The 21,633-nt window shown below is 38.7% G+C and overlaps 1 protein-coding gene across 10 annotated transcripts in view; it reads left to right on the forward strand.

Annotated features, from left to right (window-relative positions):
- The window catches only part of LOC114647890 (V-set domain containing T-cell activation inhibitor 1-like), an 88,066-nt gene that overhangs the window by 1,910 nt on the left and 64,523 nt on the right, over positions 1-21,633 (forward strand). For 5 of the 10 annotated variants that reach the window (XM_051924321.1, XM_051924324.1, XM_051924322.1 and 2 more), the window contains exons 2-4: positions 5,395-5,626; positions 7,060-7,425; positions 8,273-8,623. The exons of 1 other annotated variant lie outside the window; for it this stretch is intronic. In XM_051924321.1, coding sequence (XP_051780281.1) covers positions 5,533-5,626; positions 7,060-7,425; positions 8,273-8,623 — 811 coding nt within the window. In that variant the 5' untranslated portion in view covers positions 5,395-5,532. 4 more of the 10 variants (XM_051924323.1, XM_051924327.1, XM_051924330.1 and 1 more) reach the window with 4 other exon arrangements.

Raw genomic sequence — 21,633 nt, forward strand, 5'->3', positions numbered from 1 at the left:
GTTTAATTGCACATGTGTTAATATGTATGGTTACACAGTATTAAAAGACAGTGAACAACGTCAGTTACCTTTGTTCCCGCGTTTGATAAAAGGCGAGCTTTTAAGCCTGAGAAATCACCCCGTAAATGCAGAAGTTTAATTGCACGTGTTAATATGTATGCTTACACAGTATTAAAAGATAGTCAAAAATTAACGTCATTTACCTTCGTTTGTCTGTATGTGTCAGTCGGTGAAATCCACGTGCTTCGCACCGGCGAAGTACCGCTTTTAAATTTTTATTAAGAAGAAAATAAAACGTTTTTAAATTGAGGGAAAATATACTAATAACAGTTTGTTAAGGATCAGTTTTTTTGTGAAGCTGCCTTTACTCGAGTGATCACTTCGAGCTGACTTGGTGGCCAAGTGTAAGCGTTACCTGGAAGTAACCACCCATACAATCAGATTGTGAATCAGACTACGAATGCCGTGAATGTAATTACACACTCACTGCACTTGCTTACGGTAATCGAACCTCAGACGTCAGCGCTACAGGGGCTTAGCAGCGGTGAAGTATTGGTTTTAAATTTTAATTAAGAACAAAAGAAAACCTCAGAGGTTCGATTCCCGAAAGGGAGTGAAGTGAGTGTCCGGCTACCTACCAGGTAAAGCTTATGGTCGGACAGCAAGTGACGTAACATCAGCCACGGTGCCTTCAGTTGTGAGAAGCAGATCATAGAATGATTGAAAATAGTTTTGCATTTACCTTTTTAGTAAAAGGCGAGCTTTTAAGCCTGAGAAATCACCCCGTAAATGCACACGTTTAATTGCACATGTGTTAATATGTATGGTTACACAGTATTAAAAGACAGTGAAGAACGTGATTTACCTTTGTTCCCGCGTTTGATAAAAGGCGAGCTTTTAAGCCTGAGAAATCACCCCGTAAATGCACACGTTTAATTGCACGTGTTAATATGTATGCTTACACAGTATTAAAAGACAGTCAAAAATTAACGTCATTTACCTTCGTTCCTGCGTTTGACTCGTGCTGTAAATCTCTTCCTTGTTTTTAGGTCACGTGATTAGGTAGGAGGCGTGATGACGCGATACGTGACTCCGCCTCCTCCATTACAGTATATGGACAAAAAAATATGTTCCAGTTATGACCATTACGCGTAGAATTTCGAAATGAAACCTGCCTAACTTTTGTAAGTAAGCTGTAAGGAATGAGCCTACCAAATTTCAGCCTTCCACCTACACGGGAAGTTGGAGAATTAGTGATGAGTGAGTCAGTCAGTCAGTGAGTGAGTCAGTCAGTCAGTCAGTCAGTCAGTCAGTGAGGGCTTTGCCTTTTATTAGTATATATATATATATATATATATATATATATATATATATATATATATATATATATAAATGTATATAGACTTGCTCTTGATCAAATTAGAGGGTTGTCACATTTGAGATTATAGGAGTCACATCAGATTATTTCGTGGCTGTGCAAAAGGAATTACTGAGCAATTCTTGTGGGGATACATGCGCTATGAAACTCAATAACAATAACCATTTACATTAGGTACTACCTATAACACATCCCTTAGTCACACAGTGTTGTGTAGCTAGACGTTAACAGAGGTTTCTTTTGGACTTGAAAACAATTTCTAAACATCGATAAAGTGGTTATGTAATTTCATGCAATGTGGTGTACTAAAATAACTTCATTTTAGAGGCTCCAGAGGGTGATAATACATCTCTCAGTATTACAGTTTAAAGCTTGTAAATCCTTAATTTATGATTATTATGACAAAATGAAAAACTAATATTTATTCATTTCTTGTGTATAGAAAACTCTAACAATGCAATGCTAAATAACATGTTTGCTTTGCTCTCTGCAGCCAATACACCTCTGTGGTTAACTTTTCTCAGAATTACCAGTTTCCTGTAGTGTGCTCTTCAAAACATCAAATGTGGGCCAAGAGAAGTAAACTAAAACAAAGCTCTCATGTACATATGGCTGTTTTAATATTGTTTCCACAACTGATCTTCTGACTTTACTAATGCAGTTTTAGAATTTGGCCTTTCTCGTTTGCTTCTCAGATGCCTCCATTTGTTTTTTCTTTGTTTCCTTTTTTTAAACACTGCACATTCTTAACACTGCTCCACTTTAACATTAAAATATTTGAATTGCTTTGGCTGCTGGCTCAAAACTATTAATCTTGTCTCTTGTGTTTATGACTTAAATCCTTCAGCCCCACTCAGCTCATTTGACAGAGAGGTGTCTTGCTGTCATCTGCCATGGAATTCTGTGCTGAGTTTGTGACTTTGGACTTTTTCTTTAACAGTTTTGGGGTTTGCTAATGAAGAGCTGGTGATTGCTGTTTGCTTACTTAGCCACTAAATGAGAGATTTAATACCCCAAAAATTAGCACAGGGTCCTTATGTAAATTGTACTTACTGAGTTTGTTAAAAAATGTTTTTTTCCCCAAAGTTTTCCAGTACCTCTCAAAATGGCAAACATAATCATCAAAATCATCTTCTTTAATAAAATCTTTGTGTGCGTCCAGGTGTCCGTGTGTGTGTGTCTTCTAGTGAAGTGCGCATGCGCGGGGCACGGTGCAATGCGCAATATTACTGTCAGAGAAAGTTAAAGGCATATTACCGACGTGCACGCCTGTATTACCGCCAGAGAAAATTAAAGGTATATTACGGATGTACAAGACAGTATTACTGTCTCAGAAAATTAAAGACACACAATACACGGCAGCAGCCCATGAAGAACGGTCAGCTCAGCAAGTAAACATCAACAAAAGAAAGGCTGAAAGACAAAGAAAAATACGACCAACAAAAAGAATGAGGTCAAAGTCCCTTGCCATTTAATATAGACTGTTCCTACTAATGTTTATGCACTACTGTTCTAGTGCCAGTTATTGTAATGGGCTTAATGACTAGTTAGATAACATTAGTATATTATCACTATACACTGATACTAAAATTCCCAATAAGTCTAGAAATATATCATTAATGAAATTTTTAAAAACCGCCGGTGTGTTGGCTTCCTACTAACATATTGAAAGAATCTCTTTAATATTTCTTTAACTTTCCTCTCCAACTGCCTTTTAGCCTCCCTAATATCCTTTTAGTGGTTTCTCACAAGCTCCCTTACACACATATGGTTAGCGCTGGTGTTATTAGTCTTAAATGTCTTATATTGTTACTGACTCACTTTTATGAGAAAACCCCACAATGTGATATAAATTTAATCTTCATGTCTAGTTATGCAAAACATCAAGCATTGTTGGGGCCCCTGCCTATTTTTGGCTTTCTAGACCTGAGAAGCCATCATTTTAAGGCCATTTTGGATATATTAAGTGTTTTGTTCAGGAAATTACACCATTATGATGAAGAATACAGTAATATGTGTCTTCAGTAAAAATTATAAAAAGGGCTTGAAGTTGTTCATGTTACATCAACTGACCCCAGGGGATCACCGTCTAATGGGATAACAAAGGGTCAAATTTACTCCTTTTTTGCAAAGCTTTTGAGAAAATGGTGTGAGAGAATAATTATAAGGTAACATAGCACTCATCTGAAATAAATTGCAAAGACAGTTACTATTTACCTGACATCTTTATTCAAGGTGACAAATGACATTTCTGATGCAATTGGTTTTAAAGTTGGAGCAGAGGCAGGTCGAGTGTTAACTAGCAGGACTTAAACTCACAACCTCAGGGCTTGAGGTCCAAACCTTAATGACTACACCACACTGCCTGGCAGACACCACTTCAGGCATCTCAGGAAACCAGATAAAGGTCAAGTGAACAACAGATGTCCTGTAAGCAATACTGGACAGTAGTCACATAAACAGAACATTTCAAGGATAATAGCTATGAAAACTTGTCCTGGTAGAAGATACGTTTCTTTCTTTAATTAAGTTGTTAATTTCTACAACAATGGAGATCAGTAATACAGGTATGTGGAGTGTTGTTTTTTTTCTATTTCAACGTTGCTGATCATGAATATGATAAGATTTTTCATATATGACTCTTTACTGGTGGTCCTGACCCACTAAGAGTCACTAAGACACATTTCAAACATAAGTATGTAGGGAATCGTTTTACACTGTTTGATTTCTGATCCTTTACAGGAATCAAGCCCTCTAAAGATCTGCATCAGAGGATAAAAAATAATGAATTTTAGTAAAAGTAGTAGTAGCTTTTTATTGTCATTTCAACCATACAGTACAGTCAGTGCAATACACAGTGAAATAAAACAATGCTCCTCCGGGATCACGGTGCTAAAAAGAAAACTGGACTACAGGAACGTACACATGTGGAAGCAAGTACAGACATTGCAGGCCAGTGCAACAACAGACACTGGTACAAACATAGATAGTGCAGTGCCGACCAGTACACATTTATGATATCTACAGGTACAAAACATTAGCGTGTTGTGCCAAAATGTAAAAATATCTTAATAGAAGGAACAGATGTAGAGATGACACTGGAAGAAGGAAGAAAATAACAGTATGATAATAAATATAATAATAAATATAAAGACATGTTCTGGCTGAGTGGAAAGATGTGTATGTGCTATCAGTCTTCCCTGAATGTTTAGGAGCCTCATGGCTTGACGGAAGAAACTATTAAACATTCTGGTAGTGATGGCCTGAATGCTTCAGTAACCTTTTCCAGGCAGCAGGAATTGTAATTCTATAACAATTATGAATATTTAGATTTTAAACATTTAGTTTGAAGCACACATTGGAATATTTCAAATATTTGATGTAACTGTTCTTATAAATTATGTACTTCTTTCTCATGAAGTAAATCATTACATTTATAATGAACACCCTTAATTAGGACGGTTTACGTTAATTCAATATTTTTTTGCTTTGCAGCTTCTTTTTTACCTCCCTTATTACATCCTCTGAGGAGTTTCCTTTAATCTCTTACTGCATTGAAATTTCATGTAGAACTGGCTCCACAGTTAAAATTTTTATTTTTATGTTTATGTTGTTTAGTCTTTGCCGCATCTACTCAAAAGTTGCCCTACTATAGTTAAACTTAGAAGTTTCAAGTGAATTTTGCTATTGTGTAATTGCTAATCATGGTGCCAGCGAGTGGTTTGGTAGATCACATATATAAAAATTGAAAGTTTTACTTTCTCTACCTGAAATATCTCAGAACACATTTTTTATGATTTCCAGAGCAACTTGAACCCAACCTATCAATATCACCTTAGAACAGATATATTGAAAAAAGAGGATTTTTGTGTTTGCAAGGATAACCCAATCTATGTGTTTCATATCATTATAGGAGGGATCAAGGACTTGTATAAAGAAAAGAATAAACAAATCAACCTAATTTTTACCTTATAATGCTAAAAATGCTAAAATTATATTTGGTATTTCTATTGCAGAAAACATTATAAGCAAAATTCAAGAAACAAAAGGAGGATCAACCGGTGACATCAGCATTCAATGAGACAACTGCCCTGCCTTTTACCAGATCTTCTAGACCAATAGCCTGTCTGAAGTCAGGAGATCCTTCTAGTACCATGGCCCCCAATATTCTCTCATTTTTCTCCTCTGTATACTCCATACAAATATTTTCATGTGCTATAATGCTTTGTGTGTTTTATGATGTCAAAGGTGAGAGCTCATGGTTTAACTTGTCTTCTGTACATCCTCTTATGGTGCCATGTAAATGAGACAAAATAAGGCAATTTCTGGTTGATTAGGGATCTCATTCAGTCTTAATACTCTCATTTACTTATTTGGCTGATGCCTTTATCCAAGGTGACTTAAAACGTTTATGATACAATTAATACTCCACACTGGTAAACTTCATACTGCGGCTCATCAGTTTTTCCTTCAAAAGTTTTCATGTTTACTATTATAAATTCAGGTGTGTTCATGGATATTATGTTTATTATTGTTATGTTTGTTGTTTGAGTTATTACATGACACATTTTATGTATTTCCTGTTATGTGTATAATAATGTTCTGTCTTTTTGAATGTTCTGTTGTTCCTTGTTCTTTGTGGGACGAGGACACTCTGATGTCATGAGTACTGAACCCTCCCTCTATAAGTATTGTTTGCTGTTTGAATTTATTAGATGTTTTATTACTTCTTGCTCTGTAATTTAGGATTCTTATTTTAGAATTAATTTTGGGAATTATTTGCTTGGGATTAATTTTAGGAAACTCCTTGTTCATCTCTTTGCTCTGTTGAGCATTTTATGTACTTTGCTGAGAGAGAAATAAGTACCAGAGAATTATGGGACATTGACCAGGATATGTTACGAGGGAGTGAGGTCTCAGTGAGGAGGCATTGTTGATGTAACAGAAAAAAATCCCAGTTAGAGTTGGTCTGCACTGGGGATCTTCTTTAACTCCTTACCTCTTTCATCTGATATGAATGTTGAAAGAGGAAGTTGAAAGAATGGAAAAGGGCTGAAAAAGATGTAGGATTGAAGATAAAGAGGAAAAGAATATATGAGGTTTAGTGATGCCCAATACTCATACATTAGCCTGCAGGGAGAGCTATTGAAAAGAGATTTGAAAGATTGGTTAGGAGGTGAAATACCGAACTGTATAGAGATGGTTGATCAGGCACAGTAACCCAACACAGACATAGGAAAACAAGAAGAAGAAGAAGATAATGGTCTTTTTGTTTTTCCCTTTAATACAAGTTGAGGGTTTATGGTCATCCCTTCTCTTGTGGGGCTTTCATTAGTTGTTTTGCCAGTTTCCCGCTTTTGTGGTCTGCAGGAAGCATCTGGGGCCAAGCTAAGTTAAGTTGAGTAACATCTTTTGGAAGCTTCACACCTTTGTGGAAGTTTCCACATCAGTTATTTCAGAAGCAAATATTCAACATATAACTTAACTGCTATTGTCTAATAACTCATTTTTAATTGTGTTTTTCTATAATGAAGACATCTGCTACCTACTTCCCATTCAGCTCTCACAGTTTAACAAGTCTTTGTTTGTCATTCAAATGTGATGCATTTGTTTTGTGGAAAGAGGGGTCTATTCTTCACACCTTCCTTTTCCATTCAGCTTGCTATTATTTTATTTTGTAGTCTATTCTTCAGAGATGTCAGAAACTCCTATTGCATTGTGCCACTGCAGCTTCATAACTAATACCAGTTCTACCCACATACAATTGGAGAAAGAGGTCAAGACATTCCAAAAGACTGTGTTGCTGTACTCGGATAGAAAAGTCCAGCCCTCCAATTGCTCTCATTCTCAGAGTGCAGAGTGCATTATAGAGGAGCTGGAAATGGGGAGCAACTGTTTAAATTTGAGCCACTTTGAGTCAACAGACCATTTAAAACATACTGACAAGACGAATAACACCAGAGCTGATTGGTCTGAAAAAAAGAATTGGACTGTAAATGCGATAGCTGAGGCACAACTGACATCTTCTTCAAACATGAACCCAAAAGGTAGTAAATCTTTGATCTGTTCTTCTGAGTCAATAGTTACATTTTCAAAAACTCATCACAGTGTTGCATGCTAATATAATATTTAAAATAACATATTACACATTTAACCTTTTCAAGGGTTAGGAGAGTAAGTTGAAATCACTAATGACACTAATGTAGGAACTCCATAGATGAAACTGCATTGAGAGGACAAATGCTTCATCTTTGTGTTGTTGTGTCCTGTAAACCCCATTTTAACCTTTTTATTGTTTTTTTTCTTCCGGATTCCCTCCTATTGCGAACTGTCTGTGTGTAACTGGTTTAGAATAAAATCAGACATCTGGCAGGAATTCTGATAAACACATTAAAAAACTAAGCATCCATCTACTCTTTGTGTTATTGTATAGTAAGTTTAACCTTCCGTGCAAGCTGTTCACTAATAAATATTGTTCAAGTAATGCTCCACACTCAGGGTTCAGTCCCTGTGCAGTCCCTTCAGGCTCCAATTTGTATAAATAAAGTTATTATTTTGAATTCCTCTCTTACTACCTGGCAGCAATTTTGAAAGTACAGAACTGTGTTTAGTTTTGTCTGTTTCAAACACAACCACAACAAGGGACTTTGAAACTTACCACTAGAGAATGAAACAACTCACTGGCTTAGGATGAAAATAAACACAAATTTGACTTGCCTCTATCTCTAGACTCAGTTTTCTCATTAGGTTAAAATATTTCATTAAAATAGTGAACTTTAGCAGGTCATCAGGGTAACAAAAGTATCTACGATTATATAACTCATTATGTATTTTTCTAGACAAAGGTGCTTTTGATTTTTTCACTTTGAATATGTCTTCCTTTTTTGTTCTTAGAAATCCACGTCACAGTAAATAAGACGGTGGTTGTTGATCTTTTCCATGATGTTGTCATTCCTTGTACCTTCAATGGATCCATTGAGCTAGTGAGCTCTTTTGTGTACTGGACAAAGCAGAACTCCTCAAAATCCTCCATTATTATGGCTTATGAGAATGGAACCAGGCAGCCTGGGAAAGAATCCCCAAGTTACAGGAGCCGAACCCAACTTATGTTTGATACCACAGTGGGAGACGCCTCCTTGTTTCTAAGAAAAGTATTGTTGACAGACAGTGGAAGCTATGTTTGTCGAGTTGGTAGCTTCAAAAGTGGGACCTTTGGTGAAGCAGGAATGAACCTGACAGTAACTGGTAAGTGTCAGCAAGACAAAGTTAATTAGTATTAATAACTCAGCGGTTCACACACAGGACCAGAAGGGAGGTGGGGGTAAAAATAAGTATATCAGAGACATAAGAACATAAGAATAAAAGAAATTTGACAAACAAGACAAGATCATTCAGTCCATCAAGCCCATTTGTTTAGCTAATAGCTATGCTGTCCCAATATCTCATCCATATACTTCTTAACGGTTGAGTCCCACAACATTTTGTGTAAAGAAGTGCTTCCTGGCTAAAGTTTTAAAATCATTCCCTCTTAAATTCTACTGATCTCCTCCAGTATGTGATTCATCCTCGATCTGAAAGAATGTTGATGATTCTACTTTTTCAATGCCTTCTGAGGATTTTAAATACCTGGATTAGGTCCCCACACTGTCTCCTCTGATCAAACTAACAGGTTTATTTCTCTGAATCTGTCAGAGGAGGATATGTCCTTAAGTTCTGGAATGCACTTGGTTGCTCTGCTCTGCTCTGCACAGCTTCAAGTGCTGCTATGTCTTTCTTACACCGTGGTGACCAGAACAGCACACAACACTTCAGATGCGGTCTTACAAGTGCATTATATTGTTTGAGCAAAACGTCCTGTGACTTAAATTCAACAGTTTGTATAATATAACCTAACATTTTATTTGCCTTTTTAATTACTTTTGTGCATTGCTTAGTGTATTATCATAGTATTCCCCTCTACTTACCCTTTACCTGATTTCCCAAGGGTAAGTGTACTTGTCAAGTTCGTTATCTTGTTGGTCTACTGTTGCACTTTAAGATGAACACACACATACATAGATATACCATACACACAGACCCTAACCACAACAGTGCTCCATGAATAACACACACACGCTGATTAACCTCTAGCACTTTAAACCACACAAGTGCTTTAGGTCTAATACAACCTGTCACTCAGCACTTCAGGAGACTTACTTATTATCGGCACGAACAACATACAATGTTTTAATGATATCTCAGACCTAAATATTACTTTTGATATACAAGAATACATTTAAACATACAAAGGCTCAGCATCCTTGACTATAGGCCATTTATGAGCCAAGAATACCTTACACATACACACACCCACACACCAAGCACACACTAGGGACAATTTAGAATCGCCAATGCACCTAACCTGCATGTCTTTGGACTGTGGGAGGAAACCGGAGCGCCCGGAGGAAACCCACGCAGACACGGGGAGAACACTGTTGTCTTGTCTTGAACAAAATATAATGGAAATATAAACCAAAATAAACAGATTTTGTACCCCACAACACTTAGTCAATGAAAATATTGCATTAACATCTTCTTCTTTCGGCTGCTCCCATTAGGGGTTGCCAAAGCGGATCATCTTCTTCCGTATCTTTCTGTCCTCTGCATCTTGTTCTGTTATCCCCATCACTTGCATGTCCTCTCTCACCACATCCATAAACCTTCGCTTAGGCCTTCCTCTTTTCCTTTTCCCTGGCAGCTCTATCCTTAGCATCCTTCTCCCAATATACCCAACATCTCTCCTCTGCACATGTCCAAACCAACACAATCTCACCTCTCTGACTTTGTCTCCCAACCGTCCAACTTGAGCTGACCCTCTAATGTACTCATTTTTAATCCCTATCCTTCCTCGTCACACCCAGTGCAAATCTTAGCATCTTTAACTCTGCCATCTCCAGCTATGTCTCCTGCTTTCTGGTCAGTGCCACCGTCTCCAACCCATATAACAAAGCTGGTCTCACTACCGTCCTGTAGACCTTCCCTTTCACTCTTGCTACTACCCGTCTGTCACAAATCACTTCTGACACTCTTCTCCACCCATTCCACCCTGCCTACACTCTCTTTTTCACCTCTCTTCCACAATCCCCATTACTCTCTACTGTTGATCCCAAGTATTTAAACTCATCCACCTTCGCCAACTCTACTCCCTGCATCCTCACCATTCCACTGACCTCCCTCTCATTTACACACCTGTATTCTGTCTTGTTCCTTCTGACCTTCATTCCTCTCCTCTCTAGAGCATATCTCCACCTCTCCAGGGTCTCCTCAACCTGCTCCCTACTATCGCTACAGATCACAATGTCATCAGCAAACATCATAGTCCACGGGGACTCCTGTCTAATCTCGTCTGTCAACTTGTCCATCACCATTGCAAATAAGAAAGGGCTCAGAGCTGATCCCTAATGTAATCCCACCTCCACCTTGAATGCATCCGTCGCGTCTACCGCAGACCTCACCACTGTCACACTTCCCTCATACATATCCTGTACAACTCTTACATACTTCTCTGCCACTCCCGACTTCCTCATACAATACCACAGCTCCTCTCGAGGCACCCTGTCATATGCTTTCTCCAGGTCCACAAAGACCCAATGCAACTCCTTCTGGCCTTCTCTAAACTTCTCTATCAACATCCTCAGAGCAAACATTGCATCTGTGGTGCTCTTTCTTGGCATGAAACCATACTGCTGCTCACTAATCATCACCTTACTTCTTAACCTAGCTTCCACTACTCTTTCCCATAACTTCATGCTGTGGCTCATCAATTTTATTCCCCTGTAGTTACTGCAGTCCTGCACATCCCCTTTATTCTTAAATATCGGCACCAGTACACCTCTTCTCCACTCCTCAGGCATCCTCTCACTTTCCAAGATTTCATTTAACAATCTGGTTAAAAACTCTGCTGCCATCTCTCCTAAATACCTCCATTCTTCCATAGGTATGTCATCTGGACATACTCTTTATAGCTGTCCTTACTTCCTCCTTGCTAATCCATTGCACTTCCTGATTCACTATCTCCACATCATCCAACCTCTTCTCTCTCTTGTTCTCTTCATTCATCAGCCTCTCACAGTACTCTTTCCATCTGCTCAACATACTCTCCTCGCTTGTGAGTACATTTCCATCTTTATCCTTTATAACCCTAACCTGCTGCACATCTTTTCCAGCTCTGTCCCTCTGTCTAGCCAATCGGTACAGGTCCTTTTTTCCCTCCTTAATGTCCAACCTCTCATACAACTCATCATACGCCTTTTCCTTAGCCTTTGCCACCTCTCTCTTCACCTTGTGCCTTATCTCCTTGTACTCTTGACTACTTTCTGCATCTCTCTGACTATCCCACTTCTTCTTTGCCATCCTCTTCCTCTGTATACTCTCCTGTATTTCCTCATTCCACCACCAGGTTTCCTTTTCCTCCTTCCTCTTTCCAGATGTCATACCAAGCACCCTTCTTGCTGTCACCCTTACTACATCTGCTGTAGTTTCCCAGCTGTCTGGTAACTCTTCACTGCCACCCAGTGCCTGACTCACCTCCTCCCTAAACTCAACCTTGCAGTCTTCCTTTTTCAACTTCCACCATTTGATCCTTGGCTCTGCCCTCACTCTCTTCCTCTTGTTGATCTCCATCGTCATCCTACAGGCTGCTATGCTGCTTAACTACACTTTCCCCTGCCACTACTTTGCAGTCTTCAATCTCCTTCAGATCAACTATTCTGCATAGGATGTAATCTACCTCTGTGCATCTTCCTCCACTCTTGTACGTAACCCTATGTTCCTCCCTCTTCTTAAAATACGTATTCATCACAGCCATGTACATCCTTTTGTCAAAATCCATTATCCTCTGACCTTCTTCATTCCTCTCCTTGATACCATACCTACCCATCACCTCCTCATCTCCTCTGTTCCCTTCACCAACATGTCCATTGAAATCTGCTCCAATCACCACTTTCTGTCCCTTGGGTACACTGTTCATCACTTCATCCAACTCACTCCAAAAAATCTTCTTTCTCACCCATTGCACACCCAACTTGCTGGGCATATGCACTAACAACATTCATCATCACACCTCCATTTTCCAGCTTCATAATCATTACTCTGCCTGACACTCTTTTCACCTCCAAAACACTCTTGACATACTGTTCCTTCAGAATAACTCCTACCCGATTTCTCATCCCATCCACACCATTGACATCCGTAGCAGAGCAACGGGCACTCAGCAGGCTCCTATCAATTATGGAGAATCCACTACATCCATTAAACAGTGTCATCTCCAGACAGAGGAGCAATTTCAGCGACAGACTGCTGTCACTGTCCTGCTCCACTGACAGACTGAGAAGATCATTCCTCCCCCAAACTATGCGACTCTTCAATTCCACCAGAGGGGGTAAACATTGAACATTATTCAAGTTGTCTGTTTTTTACCTGCATTTTTTATTACTCTTTAATTTAATATTTTTTGCTGCTGGAGTATGTGAATTTCCCCCTGGGATTAATAAAGTATCTATCTATCTATCTATCTATCTATCTATCTATCTATCTATCTATCTATCTATCTATCTATCTATCTATCTATCTATCTATCTATCTATCTATCTATCTATCTATCTATCTATCTATCTATCTATCTATCTATCTATCTAGAACAATTTGAATCCACCTCCGATCCAACTGGCTTTACTCCCCTTCCAATTAGTCTCTTGCACGCACAATATATCAACCTTCCTTCTCTCCATCATATCTGCTAACTCTCTCCCATTACCAGTCATACTGCCAATATTCAAAGTTCCTACCCTCAGTTCCATTCTCTTTACTTTCCTCCTCTCCTCCTGCCTCCGGACACGTCTCCCCCCTCTTCTTCTCCTTCTTCTTCTTCGGCCAACAGTAGCCCAATTTCCGCCAGCACCCTGTTGGCTAACAGTACTAGTGGCGGCTGTTGTTAACCCAGGGCTGGACCGATCCAGTATGGAAATTTGTATTTTTGTCCGCATATTGATTTGGCAAAATTTTACACCGGATGCCCTTCCTGACGTAACCCTCCCCATTTATCCATGCTTGGGACCGGCATGAAGAAACACACTGGTTTGCGCATCTCCTGTAGCTGTGTTTAACATTAACATAAACCCCAAAATCCTTTGCATAGGTTGCTTCTTACACGACGGTGTTTCCCGCCTTGTATTTGTAACTGACGTCCTTTTGGCCATGCATAGCACTTTGCACTTTTCTGTAAATTAAACTGAATTTTCCAGGTGCTCATCCAGATCTGAAGGCTGTCCAGGGTCCTCATGTATAACGCCGTGCGTAGAACTCACACTATAACATGGCGTAAGCACAAAAGCGGGATTGTGCGTACGCACAGAAAAATCCAGATGCAGGAATCTGTGCGCATGCATACTTTCATGTTCTTCTACTACATAAATCCTGATTTGCGTGAAAAGTAACGCACGTGCACGCGCCTTCTGTCCCGCCCCAACTCCTTCCAGAATTACGCCTCTTTGAATATGCAAATCAATATAAATAGCCTTCTGTGAAAAGACAATGGGAAAAGCACGGGAGAAAATATAAGAATTTCAGCGAATACCAAGTGGAGGCAAAGGAAAAACGTACTATTTGTTGGTTTAAACAGTGGTATAATCAACAAAAGGAAGCTGATCAAGTGACAGAGTGTCGGAGAAACTCGAAGGCTCAACTTCACAAAGTCGCACAGTGCCCGAAATAAAAAAGAAATCACATATCAAAGTCGCCGTGAAAAGGCGAGTCGTAGCCCACCGTCTGAGTGTCATATGAAAGTTTATTAGGGTACAGACAAAAAAAAGGCACACCGTGGGGAAAAAAGCACGAAATGTTAACTTTAATCTCGAAATTTCCACTTTAATCACGTAGTTTATTTTGCCATTAAAGTAGAACATCATAAACTTCATCTTAAAATCGTTTAATTTACTAGTTTCTCAAATCCCATTGTAACTAAAGTGGCATGTTAAATGCTTTGTTCTGTATTTGATCTTCTATGTACTCTACATGTGTGAATCACTACCTGCTTTTTAAACGGGCTTTCTCTTTCTCCGACAGGACACATAATCCATTACATTCGTGATATTACAGCTCTCTGAATAATTAAAATACTGAGATGTATACGTGATATCTTTTTCATGATGATAGGAATGAAAGCATGTTATTAAACATGGGAACACGGTGGCGCAGTGCTTGGTCATGTCTCACGCAAGAGGCTTGCTGCGCCATGCGCAACCTTCAATGAAATAATTTATCACAGCAGTACTGTCTCTTTCAAACGTACTAACCTCCAATTCCACACAATAAGCTATGTAATAGACGTGAAGCCATCTGTAAGCTTAGAACTTCGATTCTTCAAAACATTTAAGGAACATTGAAATATCTTAGTAGTACGTGTTTAATTATTATATCCGTCTATCTTTCCAGTGTCGCGTCAGCACCAGCAAGAATACAGCGCAAGGCAGGAACAATTACTGAACTAGCTAGCGCTGCGGCACCGTGTCCTCACATGTTTAATTATTAACAATACAGATTATTTAAATGAAGTTAAAGTTTTATCTGTATAATATAATCAACATGTTTTGCTGCATTTCATCTTAGAAATGAATACCGTCATCACATGTAAATACGCGCTTTATAAAGTGGCGCAGGTTGTGCAATATTATAACTGTAGTGCAAGTTTACAGTTGGGTTGTACTTATAAGTCCAAACATTTCTACAAGGAGCACTTGATGGACTGATTTAGTGCGTTTAGAGTTCTTGGGATGAAACTGTTTCTAAACCGCGAAATCCGTACAGGGAAGTCTCTGAAGCGTTTGCTGTGGCTCAGGCAGCATCTGCTTCATGCTGTATACCGATATCTCTCTTTCCAATCAGCTGCTGCTGTGATTTCCCACTCAGATACAGTGATATAAATACTCCGAGTGGTGCAGTGAGAGTAATGTGGAAAAAGATGATCTGCTGTGGCAACCCTTAACGGGATCAGCTGAAAGAAGATGCAGTGAGAGTTACAATGCTAAAGCAGTTATGGTATTTGGAATACTATGGCTATTCCCTGGACCATTATATTGCTGCAGGTTAATTACAATCAGATGCATTACACTAATAAACAATATGCAGTTAATTTCAGTGTATTTATAAAGCCGCGTCAGGAATGTGGATCTAAGAAAGAAAGGGTGATCACACAGGAACAGTAGCACTGCTTTGACACTGCGTGCCGCCAGTCTGCAAAACCGGGCGGATAAATTGCGTACGCCAAGGAATGAGTTACCGTGGAAATGTGCGTGGCTTTACGCCAAGTTTAGGTTTTATACATCGCGATTTGAGCGTGGAAAGGTTCGTACGCAACATTTCTGTGCGTATCACCGTTTATACATGAGGCCCCAGGTCCAGACATCATTTGAACGTAGGGGGAATGTGGAAAAGTTCTCAATGAAAAAAAAAGAAAATAATATGAAAAAATACGGAATAAAGGACAACTAGATACTTGTTGTTTTTGGAACATTGTGTTAAAACAAATCAAAACCACCAGTATCTGATTTTTTATCTTTTATCAAAAATCACAAGAAGCTTTAAGATTCCAACATGAAAAACCACACCTGTAATCGCCAAAAATTGATAAAAAGGCACAAAAACACTGTTGAAGCATTGATCTGTGCTTCAAGATGATGTTCTGTCTTGCAGGTCAATGCCCCAATTTGAACCCTTTGTCTGCCTCCCAAGCGCACGTTTGACAGGGGAATCTGGAAAAACCTCTCACAGTCAGTTCTCAATGCAGTAAAATGAAAATAATAATGAATAAATATGGAATAAAGGACAAATATATACTTGTTGTTTTTGGATCATTATGTTAAAACAAAGCAAAACAACCAGTATCTGATTATTTTTTATCTGCAACAAAAATCACCAAAGACTTTAAGATGTTCAAGCAAGAGAGACATAAATAACGATAAGATTTCAAGCTGAAAAACCACAACTGAAATAGACAAAAGCTGATTTATAAAAAGGTACAAAAACGCTGTTAAAATATCTTCAAGATATTGCTCCTTCAATTGACATCAGCTTCCTGTTAAGTTGTGCTTGTATAGCATGGTGACTGAAGAACTGAAGCTTGGAGATGCGGTGGAAATGATGTCAGTGGATTCTTTCTGTTCCACTATAGAGGCTCTGTCTTTTCTCCATTTTGCATCATTACATTAGTTGCCATACTAACTTTTAACAAAAAATCATTCTTCTAATCAGTCAGTCAAAATAGTAAAAATAACATGCACACAAGTTAGATTATTTTATTTGAGTGAATATGAGTGTATGAGATTGCCACGTAGTGGAATGGCATTCTGTCCAGGACTGCTTTGGGGTTTGTATCCAATTAAAGAATAATTATCTTAGTAACAATGATTTCAAACATGCATGTTCTCCCTATTTCTATTAAAGATTTTTTCTTCAGGTACTACAGTTTTCCTCTAATATTACCAAAGACGTGCTGGTTAGGTTGATTATTGATGTCAAATTAGTCCCTGTGTGAGTGTGGGTGTTTGTTAGTGAACACTGTGAAGAACCAAACCATACTCAGGATGTTTTCCTGTCATGTTCCCAGTGCTATTAGGATTGTTTCTGGTCAAACAAATATGAGAATGACATGACATGATTGAAAATACACCCTGTAATACACTGGTGTCCTGTCCAGGAACTGTTGCTGTCATGTACCTGATGCTTGTTGGAATAGGATTCAGTTTCTCATGACTCTGTTTTGGATAAGCAGGTTTAGAAAAATGGATGAAAGATTAAAAATTTAAATAGCATTCAAATAAATTGTGGACTGCAGGGGGTGTTCCAGCTGTCCGGCCACCCAATACAGACAGGCTCGGACACAAGTATAAAATAAACAAGGTGATTTTTTTATTGGTGAAAAACTCTTCCCCAAGTAAGGGTTTCCCACAATACAGTCACCAACACAAATCAGGCACACAACAGTGCTTTTCTTCTTCTCTTTGTTTTTCTTTCTTCTCTCTCTCAGTCACTGCCCAGCAAACATTGTTCCCTTACTCCTGACTATGGCTCCTCTAGTTGAGACAGACAGTTCCTTTTATATTGTCCTCTGAAGTACAGCACCCCGTGGTGCACCCATGAAACCCAATAGGGCTGAGTAAAAGAACTTCAATTCCCATGATGCCCTGTGGGAATTCCATGGTGCTACAGCAACTCAGTGGGCTGCCATCTGGCAGTCTGGGGAAACAATTCCCTGTAAAGGCTGTTTCTCCCCATCCTTCAATCTTGAGGGAGTCTCACCTGGGTAAGGATGCTGGCTGTCCCTCCAAAGTGTAATAATTCTGCACTACACCCCAGTTGCTAGTATTCCCACAAATTTCATAAGGCTTCAGTTCCAGACTTTGAATTTCATATCAATCATTTCTATAGGGCGGCACGGTGGTGCAGTGGTAGCGCTGCTGCCTCGCAATTAGGAGACCTGGGTTCGCTTCCCGGGTCCTCCCTGCATGGAGTTTGCATGTTCTCCCTGTGTCTGTGTGGGTTTCCTCCGGGCACGCCGGTTTCCTCCCACAGTCCAAAGACGTGCAGGTTAGGTGGATTGGCAATTCTAAATTGGCCCTAGTTTGTGTGTGTCCTGTGGTGGGTTGGCACCCTGCCCAGGATTGGTTCCTGCCTTGTGCCCTGTGTTGGCTGGTATTGGCTCCAGCAGACCCCCATGACCCTGTGTTCGGATTCAGCGGGTTGGCAAATGGATGGATGGATGGATCATTTCTATAATAAAATTAGTTCTCATCTTAACGATACTCAAAGTGTAAATTTTAATGTCAAAGAGATTTTTGTCCTGAGTTGTTTCCTGCCTTAATGAATGATACAGTATATATTTCCCTGAGATCCCTGATGGAGCTTTATTATTATAAGCTGATTTTTAATAAACCTGACTTAAGATACAATTGCATGTTTTGGCAACTTGAAAATAATCAAAATTTACATCTTTAACTTATCAGGTACTTGTTTTGGAATTACAGTATTTGAATCTCAGAACAATCTAGATGAGAACAGACTATTCAGCCCAATAAAACTTGCCAGTCCTATTCACTTAATTCCTACACAATAATATCAAGTCTAGTTTTGAAAGTCCCCATAAGTCCTATTGTCCACCACACTACTTGGTAACTTATTCCATGTCTCTGTGGTTCTCTGTGTGAAGGACAACTTCATAATGTTTGTGGCAAATTTACCACTAACAAGTTTCCAAACTGTGTCCCTTGTTCTTGACGAACTCATTTTAAAGTAACAGTCTGGGCCTACTGTACTAATTCCCTTTAGAATTTTAAACCCTTCATTCATGTCTCTTTCTAATCTCCTTTTGCTTTAAATCTTTCCTCATAACTCATCCTATGTAGCCCTGGAGTCAGCCTAGTGGCTATTCTCTGGACATTTTCTAGTGCTGCTATGTCCTTTTTGTAGCCTGGAGACTAAGACTGCACACAATACTCCAGGATGACGCCTTACCAGTGCGTTATAAAGCTTGAGCAGAACATCCCTGGACTTGTACTTTACACACCAGGGTGCTATATGACCTACCATTCTGTTAACCTTCTTAATGGCTACTGAACTCTGTCTGGCATTTGGTCGTGATGAGTCCACTATGACTGCTAAGTTATACTCAATTTTCAGACCTCCCATTGTGTATTCAGACATAATATTTTTACTGCACATGTGCAATATTTTACATTTACTGACATTAAGCTTCATTTGCCTACAAATCTTCCCAAGCCTGTATGCTGTCCAAGTCCCTCTGTAATGATTCAGTGGATTCAAGATTATCTGCCAATCCAACTACACCCTGAATTCCCACTTCTTTCAGTTTGATGTCCAAACTCTCATGTGGTACCATATCAAATGCTTCCTGAAAGTGAAGATAAATTATACCTTATACATACTCTGATCAAATACTTTTGTTTGCTTCCTCATTGAATTCTAGAATGTTGGTAAAACATGACCTTCCTCTTCTGAGCCCATGCTGGTGGTTCAGTAAAACTACTGTTCTTGCCATGTGCTGCTCTGTTTTTCTTTCCATTACTTTTCCTGTGATGCATGTGAAGCCTACTGACCTATAGTTGCTTGAATCTGCCAAATCACACTTTTTATATAATGGAATAATATTTGGTATTTTCCAGTTCTTCAGAATTCAGCCAGTGTGCAGTCACTTCCTAAACATATGCTTCAAGGGTTTATTCATATACTCACTAACTGCCTTAAGAACTCAAAGGTAAATATTAGCTAGGCCTGCTGATTTGTTTGACTTCAACCTATTTAATCTAAGCAGTACTTCTCTCTGTAGAATTTCCAAATCCTTCAGTACCTCCTTAGTAGTCCCTTTTACCCCTGGGAGGTTATCCACTTCCTCACATGTGAAGACCTCAAATAAATGCAAGTTTAGAGCAATCAATATTTCACTGCTTGTATTTGTTTAATTTCCAGTTCCCTTTACTATTCCTAATACAATTCACCTCCTCGGCTATTCTTTTAGTACTAAAATACTGAAAGAATTTCAGTAGGTCGGTATTTATTATATTCCTGTCAAACTGCGTTTTAGCCTCCCTAATATCCTTTTTAATGGCTGCCCTCATAGTCGCAAATGCACTACAATTCTCATTGGAGTTATTACTCTTATACACCTTATACAGCTTTTTTGTTCTTTATTTCACCTTATACAATTTCTTATATTAGGAATTTGTAAGTTTTCGCATTCCCTTTAGGGCCAGAGCGCAGGGTCAGCCATTGTACAGCACCTCTGGAGCAATTGTAGGTTAAGAGCCTTGCTCAAGGGCCCAGCAGAGTAGGATTTTTTTCGGCAGTGACAGGGATTCGAACCGGCACCCTTCTGGTTACCAGTGCAGATCCTTAGCCTCAGAGCCACCACTTTGTTTTTCAACTCTTTATTAACCCCATGCACTTTTTAAATTTCCTAATTCCAAATTTTGCAATGTATTTGTCAATTATATGTAAAGTATTTTTAAACCTTTTCTACTGCTATTTGACTGTCTCCACACATAATAACTCATCCTAGTTTATCCCTTTTAGACTTTTCCACATCTGCTCAAAAATTACTATACCAAAGTTAGACTTAACAGTTTTGATCTTCGCACTTGTGCCCTTCCAAAATTTAAAACAAACTGCATTATATTATGGACAGTTGACTCTAGTGGTTCAGTCACCTCTACACCCTCAATTCTATAGTGATTATTACAAAATTCTAAATCTAGACAGCCCCCCCACCCTGTTGATGCTTTAACATACTGTGCCACAAAACAGCTGTTGATTACTTCTAAAAAATTCTGACCATTTGCTTCGCTGTTTGCAAGGTTATCCCAGTTAAACTCCCCTATAAACTTGCCATTTTAATTTTACTAAAAAGATACACATCAATATTACTGTCTATGATCCGGGGTCTATAATACTTCTAAAATAAGACCTTTTGGTAATGTTTTCTAGATGAATCTACATGTCCTTACTAAGATGGCCCTTATCATCCAAAAGAAGTGTATTTACATTTAAATTCTGTTTTACATAAACTACAACCCCCTTCCTCTCCTTTTCAGTTCTGCCTTTCCTTCCTAAAAATGTGTATCTCTCTATGTTATACTCATCTTCATCTTTGTTATTTAACCAAGCGTCTGTTATTGCTCTAAAACCATAATTATGCTCTGCTTAATACCACTCCAACTCACTTGTTTTATTTTTGATACTCCTAGCATTAAGGCAAGCTATTTTTAATGCATTATGTTTTACTTTTGCACTTAAACTTTGGGTTAGAATATATAATACTATGTATATTTATTTTTACAGTATTGTTTGCCCCATTAGGTAAAATTCTAGACCTTAGCTCCTTAACTCCCACTCCATTCCCTAGACTTAACCTGTCTGTTCCCCAACTGTTAAAAAATAAATGGTATACTTGTAATATGCTTTGATAATGGAAAAGGCACTTAATAAACAAAATGAATTATTATTGTGTTGAGGAGCATACCCTACCCAAAAATATTTTTTATATGTTATCTACCTTATGTACTGTGCATTGGTAGCTGAGAAAATGTTTTAGCTTCATGTTTTCATGTGGAATGGAGAGAAAGAAGCTTAAGACATATTAGAAGGCAACCAATGCAATACACTGGCAAATGATGTGACAAAAATCTATGAATGTAAAGAAAAAATAATCT

This window comes from Erpetoichthys calabaricus, chromosome 3, assembly GCF_900747795.2.
Source record: "Erpetoichthys calabaricus chromosome 3, fErpCal1.3, whole genome shotgun sequence".
NCBI classification, from domain to species: Eukaryota; Metazoa; Chordata; class Cladistia; order Polypteriformes; family Polypteridae; genus Erpetoichthys; species Erpetoichthys calabaricus.